Source organism: Anolis sagrei, chromosome 1, assembly GCF_037176765.1.
Source record: "Anolis sagrei isolate rAnoSag1 chromosome 1, rAnoSag1.mat, whole genome shotgun sequence".
Lineage (NCBI taxonomy): Eukaryota > Metazoa > Chordata > Lepidosauria > Squamata > Dactyloidae > Anolis > Anolis sagrei.
The window spans coordinates 269,105,533-269,121,697 of NC_090021.1; the positions used below are offsets into that span (position 1 = coordinate 269,105,533).

The following is a 16,165-nucleotide window of genomic DNA, read 5'->3' on the forward strand; positions in this document are numbered from 1 at the left end:
AGTGATATAGAGTTGGAGTGTTTTTTCCGATTTTGGAAAACCTGTATTTATCTATATATACATAGTGAAGTATTTTCGTGACCGTAACTCTCTCCATGAACCAACCCGGGCCCTTCGATCTTCGGGGGAGGCCCTCCTTTCGCCCCTGCCAATCTCACAAGCTCGTCTGGTGGGCACAAGGGAGAGAGCCTTCTCCTCTGTGGCTCCATGACTACCTGGAGAGATCAGGAAAACCCCTACACTAGAAACGTTCAAAAAGAACCTTAAAACCTGGCTCTTCTGCTGTGCCTTTAACGAGTAGGTGCACAACATGACACTATTGCTCCCCTCAACGCTTCTGTCACTGGAGTACACGCCCCCCAAATGGGAAGTTTATTTTCACAACCCTGTGTGTCTTTATGAGCTCCCTGCAAATAACTTGCTCCTATTTTTATCTCATTAGAGTTTTTTAAACATTTTATCCTGTACATGTGGCCCACCCACTGTTACTGTGACTGTGTTTATTGTAATGTTATTTTGTTATTATATTCATGTTTTTAATGTATTTTTGATGACGTTGTTTGTTGTTTACATTTTGGTTTTCTTTTGATGTAATATGTTGTCCGGGCTTGGCCCCGAGTCCCCATTGGGGAGATGGTGGTGGGGTATAAATAAAGTTTATTATTTATTATTATTATCTTCAAGATGAGACCCAAGTCTAAACACAAAATTCTTTTATGTTTCATATACACCTTATCCATATAGCCTGAAGGTGATTTTATACAACATTTAAAAATAATTTGCTGAAAGAAGGACTGTGTACATTGTACCATCAGAAAACAAATGTGCTATTATCTCAGCTACCCATGTGGACGGTTTTGGGATATGTCAAATTTCCAGATAATGGATGCTCAATCTCTATCACTAACTGGAAGAATACCAAAGGCATCAAGTTCAACCCTATTTTGACGTGTAGAAATACAAAATCCAAGCACTTCTGACATCCACAGACTTTATTTAAAAAACAGCTCTAACAATTAGAAAGTTGCCTTTAATGTTTATGTGGAATCTCTTTCACTGCAGTTTGAATTCACTGTTCCTTGTCAATGTCTCTGGAATCGGAGAAAACAAATTGGCTCCATCTTTAATAAGGCATCATTTCTAATATTTTAACATCTTGCAACCGCTAAACTTCTATTCTGTTTGGCAACAGCCACTCTTATTCTAAAAAGGGGGTCTTTGGTGAGATGATGTTTCACTTGGGATGAATGTTGGTAAAACAATAGTGCTAGAGTTGCTTATATGTTTTGAGGTTTTTGGCCACTAAAGAAACTCAAGTTTGGGGCCAGCACTTTCCTTGCTTTATGGGGAACGCATCCGTCTCATTTTCTCAGATTTACCATGACAAATAGTATAGGAAAACATCGGACGTGTCCCTGCTCTCTGATATACACTCCAACACCATCGTGTCGAGATCCCTCAATGGGAAGTGTTACATATGTGACACTTGGCTTTTAAGTCCTGATTCTTCCCCTCAAAAATCACCCATTCCCCCAGGTTTTCTCTTTTAAGATACAATACAAGAGGCAATTTTCACTTTGGGCATCATCAGCTGTAGGCAGGAAAAGCATGAAACAACTAAAGGCAGCTCTAGCGGAATGAGTAGGTGTCTCTGGAGCATGGAGGAATTGGGTAATGGCTGGCATGGCTTGGAGAGTAAGCCTGACAAAAAGGGGGAAGAGGCTGTAGTAGCCTATAGATTTGACCTGCCTGCATTTTTCTTGAATGGGAGAGGAGCTAGGATTCTGGGTGGCACAGTTTCTGTGGTCTAGTTGCAGGGAAATGGTGGCATACAGGCAACCGGTCAGCTTTGCCTGGGAGTGAATGGGATGTCAATGCTAAACTCACAGCTTTCTGTCCCTGAAAAGACAGTAGACACCCTTTGCATCTGAATATCTCTTAGAGGTAGGCTGGTTGATGGGTGGCACATCGCACAGCATTTAATCATGCTGGTAAAACTGACCCCTGTTGACTTGGTGAGCCAAAAGGAAGTGAGAGGAAATCTATCTTTCAGAAGGGAAATTCACTCTTGAAAAAATTATCATGGAAAAAAGTGTCTCCACTGAAACTATCACCAATCTTTGTTTCCAAAATGTTCAAAATCCCATTGTCTCAGGGATAGAAAGCAAGGTGAAATCGTTTAAATAGGGGCGAAGATAGCAAAACTGATTTTACAGTGTTGTTAACACTTCCCTATGTTATCCAAAACTTGAGTTACACTTAAAAATATGTACCGGTTTCAACTTACATGCTAATTCAACTTAAGAACAAACCATACAGAACCTATCTTGTTTGTAACTCAGAAACGGTCTGTAAAGAATGGAAGGGAAAAACATAAATACCATCCAGCATAGCTCTTTAGGTCTTCCTCTCTCACAAAAAAATGTTTCTAATTGTATATAATACATCTTACCTGTGATTAAACTTGAGATAATTAAAGGGAGAATCAACATTTTCAGCATCCGCATCAGGATATCTCCTGGGAAGGCTATCAACATTACGATATCGGGATTAATAGGTGTTGCCATGCGAAGGAGAGCGCCACATACCGCACCCATAATGACTCCTGGATAAATAAGAAAGAAAACAAAAACAAAAACCCTTTTAAAAGATAGGATTGTGATTGAGGGAGGAAAAGAAATAAATAAAATTGATTGTGTGTGTGTGTGTTTATATGTAGCCCTAATCTTTTGGTTGGATCTCCAGCACTTTACTCCCAGCTCCAGCCTTACAGTTTGCATTTGTACAAGCTCTTGTTCTGCCCTGTTAGTCTCAAATCTGCACATGCCCACTTTTCTTGGCTACTGGTTGTTTGGTATTTGGTTTATGTCTTATGATGTCTTACATTTTATTGTTTTTACTGTTTCAATATATTTTACTGTTATAGGTTTTTAATTGTGTTACTATGTAACCTTTGTTTATATTGGGCTTGGTTCCCATGTAAACCACACCAAGTGCCTTCGGGGAGATGGAGACGGAATATCAGAATGAAGTTGTTGTTTGTTGTTGTTGTTGTTGTTATTATTATTAATGACACAAAAGCAGAGTATGTCACAGCAAATGAGATCTATATGGTGGACTTCGTATCACAAAATCACAAGTCGAACACTTCCCAAGCGTCTAGGACGGTGTGATGTATTTTCGAATGATGCGCACAGATCCAAGTAAGATGGCCTTTTGCAGTTGACAGATCGTAATTTTGTTGATGCTTATTGTTTCCAAAAGCAGGCAGAGATCTTTTGGCATGGCACCCAGTGCGCCAATGACCACTGGGACCACCTGTACTGGTTTCTGCCAGAGCCTTTGCAGTTCGATTTTGAGGTCTTGATAGTGGCTGAATTTTTCCTGTTGTTTTCCTCAATGCGACTGTCACCGGTATGGTGACATCAATAATCCAGACTTGTTTCTTTTCCACAATCATGATGTCTGGTGTATTGTGTTCCAAAACTTTGTCAGTCTGGATTCGAAAGTCCCACAGTATTTCTGCATGTTCATTTTCCACAACCGTTGAGGGTTTATGATCCCACCAATTCTTTGCTACTGGCAGGTGGTACTTGTGACATAAGTTCCAGTGAATCATCTGGGCCACAGAGTTGTGTCTTTGTTTGTAGTCCGTCTCTGCGATTTTCTTGAAACAGATGGTCCATGGTTTCATCTGCTTCCTTGCACAGTCTGCATTTTGGGTCATCTGCTGATTTTTCAATCCTGGCCTTAATGGCATTGGTTCTGATGGCTTGCTCCTGGGCTGCAAGAATCAGGCCTTCTGTCTCCTTCTTCAGGGTTCCATTCATGAGCCATAATCAGGTCTTCTCCTTGTCAACTTTTCCTTCAATCTTCTCAAGGAACTGCCCATGTAAGGCTTTGTTGTGCCAGCTGTCAGCTTTGGTTTGGAGTGCAGTTTTCTTGTACTGACTCTTTGTCTGCTGTGCTTTGAGAGGTTTCCGATTATTGACTTCAATTAAAGCAGGTTCTTGGCTTTCCTTGACATATTCTGCCAGGGCGTGTTTTTCCTCTTCAACTGCTTGTTTGACTTGTAAAAATCCTCTGCCACCAGACTTTCTAGGTCAACATCACTGCGAGGATGTAGTTAATTGTGAATAGTCATGAGTTTTCTAGATTTTCTGTCCAAATTGTCCAGTTCTGCCTGCATCCAGTTTATGATGCCAGCAGTATATCTTATGACAGGTATGGCCCAGGTGTTTATGGCCTTGATGGTATTGCCTCCATTGAGCTTGCTTTTGAGAATTTTTCTGTCCCTTTGAATGTATTCTTTGCTGACCACAGTTTTCACATGTTCATGTCTGATGTTGTCCAGCTGTAGTATGCCCAGATATTTATAAGCCTCTGGCTCATGACACTTGATTGCTTAGCCATTGGGCATATTTATGCCCTCACTTTCAATGATTTTTCCCTTCTTCAGTGCCACTGTCGAACATTTGTCCAAACCAAACTCCATGTTGATGTCTGTGCTAAAGATTCGGACAGTGTTAGTCAGAGACTGGATTTCAATTTCAGTTTTTCCATACAGCTTGAGGTCATCCATGTACAGCAGATGTGAAATTTTGTGAGATCTCTGAGACGTTTGATAGCTGAGGTTTGTTTTTTGTAAGATTGTTGACAGAGGGATCATGGCAATGATGAAAAGCAGTGGGGACAATGACTCTCCACATTATTATTATTATTATTATTAGTAGTAGTAGTAGTAGTAGTCTAACAGAAGAATCTTGGAAAAGCAACTTTTGGAACAGACATCAATATGCTATATTAGACATATAACATAGACATAACTATGTTATATCAGATAGTCTTCTTGCAAAAGCTTCCTCGGGAACAGAACAACTGCTGGAGCTACAGTTTTGCCCTAAATGGCTAGTGACTCACAATGTTCACCAGAAGCAAAAAATCAGAAAAGTTACATTTTTGAACTACACCTCCCAGAACTATGTAGTCTTTCTGGCTGGGGGATTCTGGAGGTTGTAGACAAAAATTAAGTTTTTCTGTGATACGAAGAACCAAATGTGGGTTTCTGACAAACTATAAGCCATGAAAAGTGAAACAAATAAAGAAAAATGCCCTTCAACAGCCATTTCTTTTCTAAAGAAGAAAAGTGGACAGAGATGTTTAGCCACTGCCATTTAAATACCCCACAATGAACTTGGCATAGCCATGTGGGGCAGCTTCTAGACTTTGTGGTGAATTGGGGGAGTGGTGTATGGCTGTGTAATGTGTATGTCCACATTATGAAATGCTGAGGTGATGCTGAATTCAGGTTGATGTGTGGAAAGATTCATAGGACACTGAATGAAGCAGGGGAAATTGAATGTACTCATACATTTATTTTAGTCTTATAATGGCTTTGGAGATTTGGCTCTCTCTGGGTGAAGTCGGATGACACATTTACATATATTTATATATCCTGAAAATTCACTTTTTTAGAACCACATATTGTCTTTATGCTACTACTGTTTCATAGACTTAGAATGCAACATCTTCTGCATCTAAGGTTGAATTTTTCTGGGTGCTCCTTTAATGTAGCTGAAAACCAATGCTGTGAAGCTCTCTTGGGAACTCAGAGCTTTCCAATATTACATTTGGGGGACTACAGTTACCAGAATGCCTAAACTACATAGCCAAGCTAATGGAGGGATTCAGGCACTTGTAGTTCAAAAGAATACAACTGTGGAGAGAAAAAAACTAATTTTACCAAGTGCTGAAGAAAAACTTGGTCATTTATGAATGATTCACTCTGAGCCAACACTCTATGTCCACATACATTCAAAATATTTCAGAATGTATGGATATATTCAGCAAAGACTATGTGTATAGTTTTCACCACCCACCAGAAGTGCAGCTGTCCATTCAAACTCAAGTGAAGAAAGACAGGCTGTGTGAAGGCCACACATTTGGCTCTTAGGTTCACAGTACTGTAACAGTGTAAAAAAAGAACATAAACTAAACTAGTAAGCCTGGGCAGGAAGCCAGCGAACCACAGTAAAATGTCAAACTGCTCCATATTTGGAAGCTGGTATACCCAAAGGCAATTGAGAAAAGTAGATCACTGTATCATTGGCTTAGTGTTCAGTGAGGGAGAGAGTGGAAAAATATCAGCAGCTTGTGAGGAAAGACAAGGGAAACACATCTTTCACTGCCCTGCCTTCCAGTCTCCCAATGAGAGATTTTAAAAAATTATTTTTAATGTTGACAAAATGAAACAGATTTTCTTTCACTCTCATGAATTTGGGTCCTATGCCCACACTGCACTTGTAAATGGGGAAAAAAAACCAAAGTCTATATACAAAATGTATACCCAACATTGTAGACTGATACTCTGTAAGAGGGTTGAGCAATGTCACAAGTCACTTTCATAATACACAATTAAAGTACTTTGGTACTATTTTAAGTTTTGTGAGATATTTAGAACTCTCTGCCAAAGAGGTTTAGGGTTCTGTCAAACTACAGTACTGGAATTCTACAGGAAATACCTCTTGTTGTATAAATGCTATTGAAATGCAATAATTGGGCAGTGTGGAAGGGAACCTAGTCATCAGGACCCAACTCTCAGCCTCTAATCGCTTCTGGCAAAACATTAATACCCAAATACAGCAGCCAACCACGACAGGGATTCCTATGGCTGCCACAGTTGCCACCCAATTTTGGCTGCAACTGCAGCAGTGCAAGATGGTCGCAGAACACTCTCATCCACAATACGGTCATGCACTCTTCCCTAAAACACCTCCTCACTTTTTAGAAAAAAATGAAATGATGATGGAAGGATTCTTTTGTGTCACTGCTGAACTCCAACATCCCATATCTAGCAATGGCAGTGGAAACACTGCAGATTTTGGTGGCCATGGCAACAACCGATGGAGGAGGATCTACAATATTTACAAAGAACCAGATCTAAACCTTCAGTCTATAGTTCCAGATTGCCCCTCTACTCTGTGATGTCAAGGAGATGGTTTCTTCCCATGAGGATATAGACCACTGTTATGATTTAGGGAGCAGTGTGGAATAGATGGATTGTGGTGTGATTTAGATAAATGCCCTATATTTTCAGCCATATTTGTCTGTCGCTTAAAAACAACCATATCTATTATTGTTATGGGAGATTTTAGAAAAGAAGGATCACTGCTTTTAAAAGATGTTGCTTTTTCCAATTTTAATCTTCAACATGTCAAATAACAGATCTGTGAAACTTGGTCGCCCACTGAAATCTGTTCCCTCCTATTGACTGACTGCCCCTGTCCTGCTCCTCATTTTCTACATTATTGACCCTGAACTAAGTGGAGATTATACATGACAGTTAGAAATAAATCCAATTTTAAATAAATTCCTTGAGTCGACTGAGGGCTGAGAAGGGTGGTACACAAATATATTAAATAAATAAATAAATAAATAAATAAATAAATAAATAAATAAATATTATTGAGAACGAGGTTGTAACCTGAGGCAACAACTAATTAATAATAATAATAATAATAATAATAATAATAATAATTGCTCGAATTCTGATTTTGTGATATGAAATCCAGCATATATATCTCATTTACTGTGACATAAATAATAATAAAACTTCATTTGCATCCCACCCTATTTCCCCATGGGGACTCAGGCTGGCTTCCAACATAGTAACAGGCAAACATTCAATGCCTATATAAACAATGCAGAGCTAGATATAGATCTTATATATACTAATTTCATATATGCATTTTCCCCTGAAACGTTTGTAAATCCTCTCTCTATATATGTGCATTTCCCTCCTGCAATATTTGCAAGCCCTATAAATCTGTTTATATCTAAACATCTCTCTCTATATATACGTGTGTGTGTGTGTGCATTTCTCCTGCGATATTTGCAAGCCCTATATATCTATATTCATATCTATCTAGACATGTCTATATATTTATTTGTGGGTGCAATTCCCCTTTGTAATATTTGGAAGCTCTATATTTCTATATTCATATCTATTTATCTAGACAACTCTCTATATATAGATAATTATATCTATATAGGGTTTGCAAAGACTTGCAAACATGTGGGAGGAAAATTCATATATAAAATTTATATATATATACACACACAAACATCGACATATACATACACACAAAAATATATACTAGGTACCACTATATATTTATCAATATCAATATCTATATAGGATTTGCAGAGACGTGCAAACATATGAAAATTCATATATAAAAAATTAATGTATATAGATAGATACAGATATTTAGGTACATAGGGCTTGCAAAGATTTCTAGGGGGGAAATCTATATATTACTAGCTGTGCCCTGCCACGCGTTGCTGTGGCCTATAGTAAAACTTATCAAAGTTGAGGTAGATATCTGGACTATTATGAAAGAGAGGTCCCTACCTATTCCTTCCCCCTTTTCCTCCCCCTTTCTCTCCTTTCTTCCTTCTCTACCTCTTTCTTTCTTTCCTTCTTTCACTACTTGGTTTCATCCTTCTCTCTTTCCTTCATTCCCTCCCCCTTTCTTCCTTTGCCTTTCTTCCCTCCCTGTTTGCTTCCTTCTTTCACTTTTTATTTCCTTTTATTTCACCACCATCATAACAATAACAATAATGCAATGCATTGCCTCCGGGACCTGACACCTCTCCCATTCCCCCTAAAAGGGTCTCATAGGAATAATAATAGCATCATAATAATCATAGAAATAACAACCTTTACCCGCCACGTATTGCTGTGGCCAATCTTCCCTCTTTCTCTCCTTCTTTCCCTCCCTCCCTCCCTCCTTCCTTCTTTCCCTCCTTCCTTCCTGCCTTCCTTCCTTCCTTCCTTCCCATCTTTCCTTCTCCTCTTCTTTCTGTATCTCTTTCCTTCCTTCCCCCTTTTTCTTTCTCTTCTGCTGTCTCTCTTTTCTTTCCTTCCATCTTTCCTTTTCTTTCCTTTTCTTCTTTCTCTAACTTTCCTTCCTTCCCCCTTTTTCTTTACCTCCCTTTCTCTTTCTTCCTTCTTTCCTTCCTTCCTGTCTTTCCTAGATTTTGACAGGGTGGGAAGGGGCGGGGTGGGGTTTGGAGGTGGCCTGAAGTAAAAGGAGGTAAGATTGGGGCAGGGGAGTGATGGAGCGTGGGGTTGCATGTGTGTGTGCGGCGGCGGGGGGAGTGATGGAACCTGGGGTTGCGTGTGTGTGTGCGGCGGCGGGGGGAGTGGGGTTGCGTGTGTGTGTGCGGCGGCGGGGGGAGTGGGGTTGCGTGTGTGTGCGGCGGTGGGGGGAGTGATGGAGCGTGGGGTTGCGTGTGTGTGTGCGGCAGGGGGCGTGTGTGTGCGGGAAGCGGCGCGGCGGGGCTTGGAGTGGGCATGGTTTCCGCAGAGGGAACATTGGCCGGAAGGCCATGTGCGCACGCGATGGAACTTGCGGCTGGGCGTCAATGCGCATGCTCAGTTGTTTTGCCGTTTTGTGAGTGTGTTGTGTTGTTTTTCATTTTGAGTAGATATGTTTGTACCTTGTGGGTTATGTTATGGGCACGGGGATTTTAGTTAAGTTTCGTTGGGGGATTTTTGAGTTTTGTTGTTTTGCCGTTTTGTGAGTGTGTTGTTTTTCATTTTGAGTAGGTATGTTTGTACCTTGTGGGTTGTGTTATGGGCACGGGGATTTTGGTTAAGTTTCGTTGGGGGATTTTTGAGTTTTGTTGTTTTGCCGTTTTGTGAGTCTGTTGTTGTGTTGTTTTTCATTTTGAGTAGATATGTTTGTACCTTGTGGGTTGTGTTATGGGCACGGGGATTTTGGTTAAGTTTTGTTGGGGGATTTTTGAGTTTTGTTGTTTTGCCGTTTTGTGAGTCTGTTGTTGTGTTGTTTTTCATTTTGAGTAGATATGTTTGTACCTTGTGGGTTGTGTTATGGGCACGGGGATTTTGGTTAAGTTTCGTTGGGGGATTTTTGAGTTTTGTTGTTTTGCCGTTTTGTGAGTGTGTTGTTGTGTTGTTTTTCATTTTGAGTAGATATGTTTGTACCTTGTGGGTTGTGTTATGGGCATGGGAATTTTGGTTAAGTTTCGTTAGGGGGTTTTTGAGTTTTGTTTCCTCGTTGGATGCCCCTAACAAATTTATATATATAGATTTACAAACTTTGGAGCATGTATTTACTCAAGGAAGAAATGCAAGCAAAGCCCCCCTTTAAAAAACCTTTGGCCTCATTTCTCTTCCTCTTTCCCACCTCTTTTATTTCTCCTTTCTTCAAACTCTAAAAGTAGTAGAAAGGGGTTTTTAACCCCCCTCAAAAACCCACCATTTCTGTTTCCTTAGGGAAAAAAATACACATCTCCTGTTGCTGACTTTTGCAAATGTAGAGCTTTATTTTCTTTTGTAAGCAGATATAGGGGAAGAGTGGAATAGATATTGCTTCTTCGCCACCAGAAAGATCACTTCTGGGGTTTTTGGGGTTTTTTTTTTAAAAAAAGCTAGGCAATTGGGTGGGTTTGAAAGAGAGCCATACAAACAAGGAGGAAATGAAATATATTTCCTTTCCTTCCCTCCCTTTTGACTCAAATGGGTAACTCCAGCCTGGGAGAAGTGGAAGAGCAAGGGAGGCTTTGTAAATGAAAACGCACTGAGAAATAGATTATATATTGCAAGCAATGACCTCCAGGCTCTGTTGCCTGGTTTGATCCCATTATAAGGCAAGGGAGGCTTTTTCAGCCCATAAAAAAGGCTGAAAAACTCAGCTTATTTTGGAGTATTACGGTATTTCATTTGCACATAATTAGGAGTTGTGATAAGCTGGGTTACAAGTGAGCATGGACACTCAAGGCTGTGGATTTTAGACAATAGAGGAAGCTAGAAAAATTGAAGTTATGGGCAGGAATATTTTACAATATAGGAGCATATGTTCCAAATGTAGTGTTATTATGTTTGTGAACCAGACTGATGAAACATTTGTCACTTTTACATACCGAAAACAGTCAGTGTAAGGAGGAGGTTTTTTCTGAGGGGTGCAAAGAGCCTTACACATAGATGCTTTGGCCGAGGCTCCACCGGACTCAGGTGGCTTTCATGCATCCGCACTTCTACCTGCTTTGGCATGTTGTTGGCACTAGAAGAAAGAAAAAGGGAAGGCATGACATTATATGGTTGGACACACCTCATACAACTAGGTTCTACACAGAAAGATAAAAGCAAGGCTCATCATTAAAATTTAAGGATAAAAGAATTCAAGACTTAAGGAGATGCCAGGAAAAAACATGCCTGCTATTTATTCAGAAAGGTGAAAAGCCCCTCACAAAAATCCAGCCAGGCTCAGAAAATGGCAAAAAGTAATGCAGAAAGCTAATGTTTCTTTTCCAGGTTTATTCCATCTTTCTGTTAGTTTCAGTGTCACCATTGCTTTGAAGCTTAGGGCATTCTGTCTGATGTGGAAACAGTCTGCCTTGATTCAAAGCAATGTTTTAACTACTGTCCTGGTAATCCAAGTACATCCTCCCTTTTCTTCTTCTTCTTTCAGTGCCATCTGCCTCATTGCAGCTGCTACCCCAAAATGTTAACTTTTTAATGAGGCTGGAATATTTAATGAGAGAAAAACTTTTTAATTAGTCACAAAATAAAGACAGTTTGCAGTCCATAACATAGTGTTTGCCTTAATTTCACACACAAGCTCAGTGACTGAGCACTCTGAAACAGAGCACTGTCCTATAGTATTGTGACACTGTTCTAGCAAACAGAAAAGTCCTGTCCCAGAAATTGAGACCTAGCAGTGCACTGGAAGAACTCAGAAATGTTAGATTTTTGTACTAGAACTCCCAGAATTCTGAAGCTCACAATTATAGAATGTAACTTTTCCAAGCTCTGTAGGGAAAGGGGCTAAGAGCCATTTCATATTTTATTATGCAATGCATATCTAAATAAAGAAGGATTGCCTTTCCTTGATATAAGGTGTTTGCACACATGTATTGCTTTTCACTATATGAGTTATTGCATGAAATTGACACTTAACACAGATACTTATGTCTATAGATACAAAAAACTCTTTTAAAAATCTTATTCCTTTCATTATTTTTTTAAATAATTGTATTTATTTCAAAGCATTTCTACATCACTTCAATATTTAAAAAGCCTCAGGGGGTGTTATTGCTGCTAGAAGTATTATCAACCATGTATCTCATCTTTTCTTCAAAAAGGTCAAAGTGGATTGCATGGACCTCTTCTCTGTCCTCCCTAGAAGTCAAGATAACTAAAGTGAAGTTGAGATACTTTGGACATATCATGAGAAAGCATCTCATTAGAAAATAATGCTTTATAAGAGGAAAGACAATAGGAAAAAAGGGGGAACCACTTTGCAGATAGATAGATTCAAACAAAGAAACCACAGATCAGAGTCTGCAAGACCTGAGCAGGGCTGCTGCTGATAGGGTAACTTGAAAGTCCCTCTCGATGGACTGTCACCTTGTCGTGATGAGGGGGCTTGTTCCGATGAACCTGTGGGCACAACAACTGGAGTCGTGCACTCCCAGGAGTGGCCGTGGGGGAGGTTCCAGACCAAGCATAGTCTGAAGACCCAAAGATCTCAACGGCGGAGCAGGCGGAGGATAACATGGTACATGTTACAACAGCTATGAAGGCAGAAGAAGGCTGCAACAGATTGAGAAGCCACGGTCATCTTGGTAAACTATGCCACCTGAGGAGCCTCACTCACGCACAGGCGTCTTCCAAAGAAAATAAAAACAAACGAACCAAAGTCCCATGGCGATCAGCGAGTGGCGACGGGGGCAGGACTGTGAAATCTGGAAGCCCCTAGTCACAGACTGGCACATGGGTGGTGGGTATGGACTCAGTCGTTCTACCTCAAGGTCCGAGGCAGTTGAGTAGTTCGGCAGCTGTATCCATGACTGAGCAGCCCTTTTTAGGACCCACTCTGCTCACCACACATGGGGAGAGGGCTAGAAAAGGTGCCCTAAACATAGTCTATCTCTCTTATCCCTGACTGGACTGCCGCGTCCAGTGGGGTCACCACCCTGCGGTCAAAAAAGAAAAATGAACTTCGGTACATGGAACGTACGGACATTGATGGACAACACTGACAGTGAACAGCCCGAAAACAGAACTGCTATCATTGCAAAGGGGTTGGGACGTTTTAACATCAACATAACAGCACTTCAGGAGACCCAGAGAGCAGGAAAGGGACAGCTGAAGGAAGAAAAAGGTAGGCAAAACAAAAGCCTGACAGGACAGCAGGAGTTTCAGAGAGGCAATCAAGAATGTTGAAAGAGGAAGCTTGCTAAGGTTATGGAGACACTAGAAGAAGCACAGGATTTGCATGCTTGCCATTTTCTCCTGAATATTTTTAATATCTTCAAATACTTGCTATACATCCCCAGCTCCTAAAGTGATAATGGCGGCAGAAAGGAATTGATTCTGCCCATCTCGGCTCCTCCTTCCATGATGATGTCATCACTAATGTTACAAGCAGGCAAGGAGTAATTCCCATAACATGGTAAATTGGGCGTTTTTACAAGGCTCTTCACAGGGAATTGAAAAAGAGCTCAGTTACCAATCAACTTAGAAATCATGGGGAAAACCTGCACTTTAGAAATGGCAAGATACCTCTACCCCACATTTGAAGCTTGTGTCATGTGAAGGACAAATTCAAGTATGATAACAGTCTAGGAGACAGCTCTACTGACACCATACACTTTCTAATATGTTTTTAAATAGAATATTTATTTTAACAGCACAGTTCCATATCTACAACTGCACAAAAAATACAGGTTTTTCTCCCTGAACAGTCACTTTCTTTCAATGAAAGCCTACATATTCATTAATATATTTGATTATATTTTGCCTTTCTCGAAGAAGAGATTTTCTAAGATAATTCACAGTAAGATTGATTCTGCCTTCATTTTTGATACAATTAAAAACACACAATTTAAAACATAGCTATAAAAAGGAAAGCAACGAAGAAAATGCAAGCGTTTACAGTAAACAACAATAACAAATCTCCATTGGAACCTATCAGTTGTCACCTCATTCAGAGAAGCACGATGGATCTGTCAAGTCAGACTGAGTCCTGATTTGACACTGTCAACAGCTGTTTGAAGAACTGTAGCACAAAGATATCACCCCCAACAAAAAATTCTGCACTTCACACCCCAGATTTATAGCGCTACAGAAAATTGAAATTTATTCCTACCTAAAACTCTTCTATTGTTTGTGTCAGCGTTACCTTGGTAATTTTGCTTTCTCCCTCTTCTTCTGAAGGTTTGAGGTACTGTAGTGCTAGAAATTGGAGGACAGGAGAACATTTTTATTGGAGGTGAGCTATTTCTATTTGGGGCAATGTCATAATTTTGCATCCCCTGTAGCTATATGCCTTTCCTAATGTCGGACGTGATTGCCCCACTAAGTCATATTTGACTGAACTGAGCTTGCAAAGAAGGTGCAATCCTGCAGCACCGATAATAATAATAATAATAATAATAATAATAATAATAACAACAACAACTTTATTTGTACTCTGCCTCCATCTTCCCAAGGGGACTTGAGGCAGCTAACATGGGACCAAGACCAAATAATTACATTAAAGCAAAATAAAATACATACAAGACACACAACAACATTAAGTAAAAGTGCTTATACAATAACATAATAAAACAACAAGTGCGAAGAGTGAAAATATTTGGGTGAGGTAGATAAATAAAGTGCTGTATTTAGAGATTCAGGTGGGATAAACAATGAGGTTATTCTCAACTGAGGGATGGGATAAAGGGCATCAGAAAACCAATTGACACTGAGAAAGGACCTGACATGGGAATTAATTATTCATTCTTCAAAAGCACACCAGAAAAGCTGAGTTTTAAACTTTTCCTAAAGGCTGCCAGGGTGGGTGCTTGCCTAATTTCCCTGTGGAGTGAGTTCCAGAGCTGAGGGGCCACCAAGGAGAAGGCCCTTGTCCCTGCAAGCCATGCTTGTGACAGAGGTGGGAGTGAGAGGAGGGCCTTCCCTCATGATCAAAGGGATCATGCAGGTTCATAGGGGGAAATACAATCACAAAGGTAGGCTGGTCCCAAACTATTTAGGACTTTGTAGGTAATAGCCTGCACCTTGAATTGGGACCAGATAATGACCAGCAGCCAATTGTGTTCCTTAAACAGGAGAATTGACCGCTCCCTTTAATCCAAAGCTGCAAACCATAATGGATGGACTGGAAGATCACATAGAATAGGACTTGTGCTTTGTTTGTTTGTTCTGCCATGGATTACACTAACACTGCTGTTTCATGTAATTTCAGAAGCAGCAGGACTTCAGTTCCCATTCAGCATGTTCAATGATCTGTCTGGGAATTGTAGCCTGTCAGAATTAGAGCTCTGTATTTGGAAACAAATGTCCTAGTTTGAAGTCAACTATATAAACCACACCAATTTATTATACTTCCAAACTCTGTTCTGCCAAAAGCTTGTTAGCTACAGAAAGTAAACATGCTTTCTTTCTCTTGAGAACACTGCTGCTCAAAGTCCTCCCTTGACACTAGGACAAAATTGTTATCTGAATCCAAACATCTAGCCATAAAAATAATGTAAGCTAATGTAAGCTGATAAACCCGTATGTTCAGCAATGATTTCTACTGAGTCCTGTGCTGACTGAAATGACAAAAGTTTTTAGTGTAGTAGATCCCACAGAACCATCTGGATAGTGGCTCCATCAATTCATTAAATACCTTCTGGATTTGATCACCAGTCTTAATCGCAAAAGGAAACATGGACAGGTTTTCTATACACAGATTGCACACACAAGTTCCTCTTTACTGAGAAAAAGAAATATTTTAATTTACACAAACAACATTCAAAATCACCTTCAGATACCATCTTAGTTTAAGTGCAGTTTCAGTCAGCTGTATACACTGCTTTGATCAATTTTGCCAGTGAGTCCTTTCCATTCATCACCATCTGTCATTCCAGGAAGAGCTGTTATATTTCTATTGGGTAGACTTATGAACTGTACATTTGGCAGTGCACAATCATGTGCAGAATAAAAGTAGCAGGAAACAGAAGAAGGGGCTTTGTAGAGAATTATCCATTTTGTACATTCCTAATGGAATCTAGTAATCCCTGTGAACAATGAAGCAAATGCTGCTCAATATTTCTTTATCACATCTGTGTTTCATTGTAGGAGCTTTAA

The 16,165-nt window shown here is 40.0% G+C and overlaps 1 protein-coding gene across 1 annotated transcript in view; it reads right to left on the reverse strand.

The window, feature by feature from the left end:
- Positions 1-16,165, reverse strand: part of SLC1A2 (solute carrier family 1 member 2) — a 123,118-nt gene that overhangs the window by 35,538 nt on the left and 71,415 nt on the right. The window contains exons 2-3 of the mRNA XM_060764841.2: positions 10,951-11,090; positions 2,453-2,605 (exon numbers count right to left, since the gene is read on the reverse strand). Of these exons, the coding sequence (XP_060620824.2) occupies positions 2,453-2,605; positions 10,951-11,090 (293 nt within the window). The remainder of the gene's footprint in view (positions 1-2,452; positions 2,606-10,950; positions 11,091-16,165) is intronic.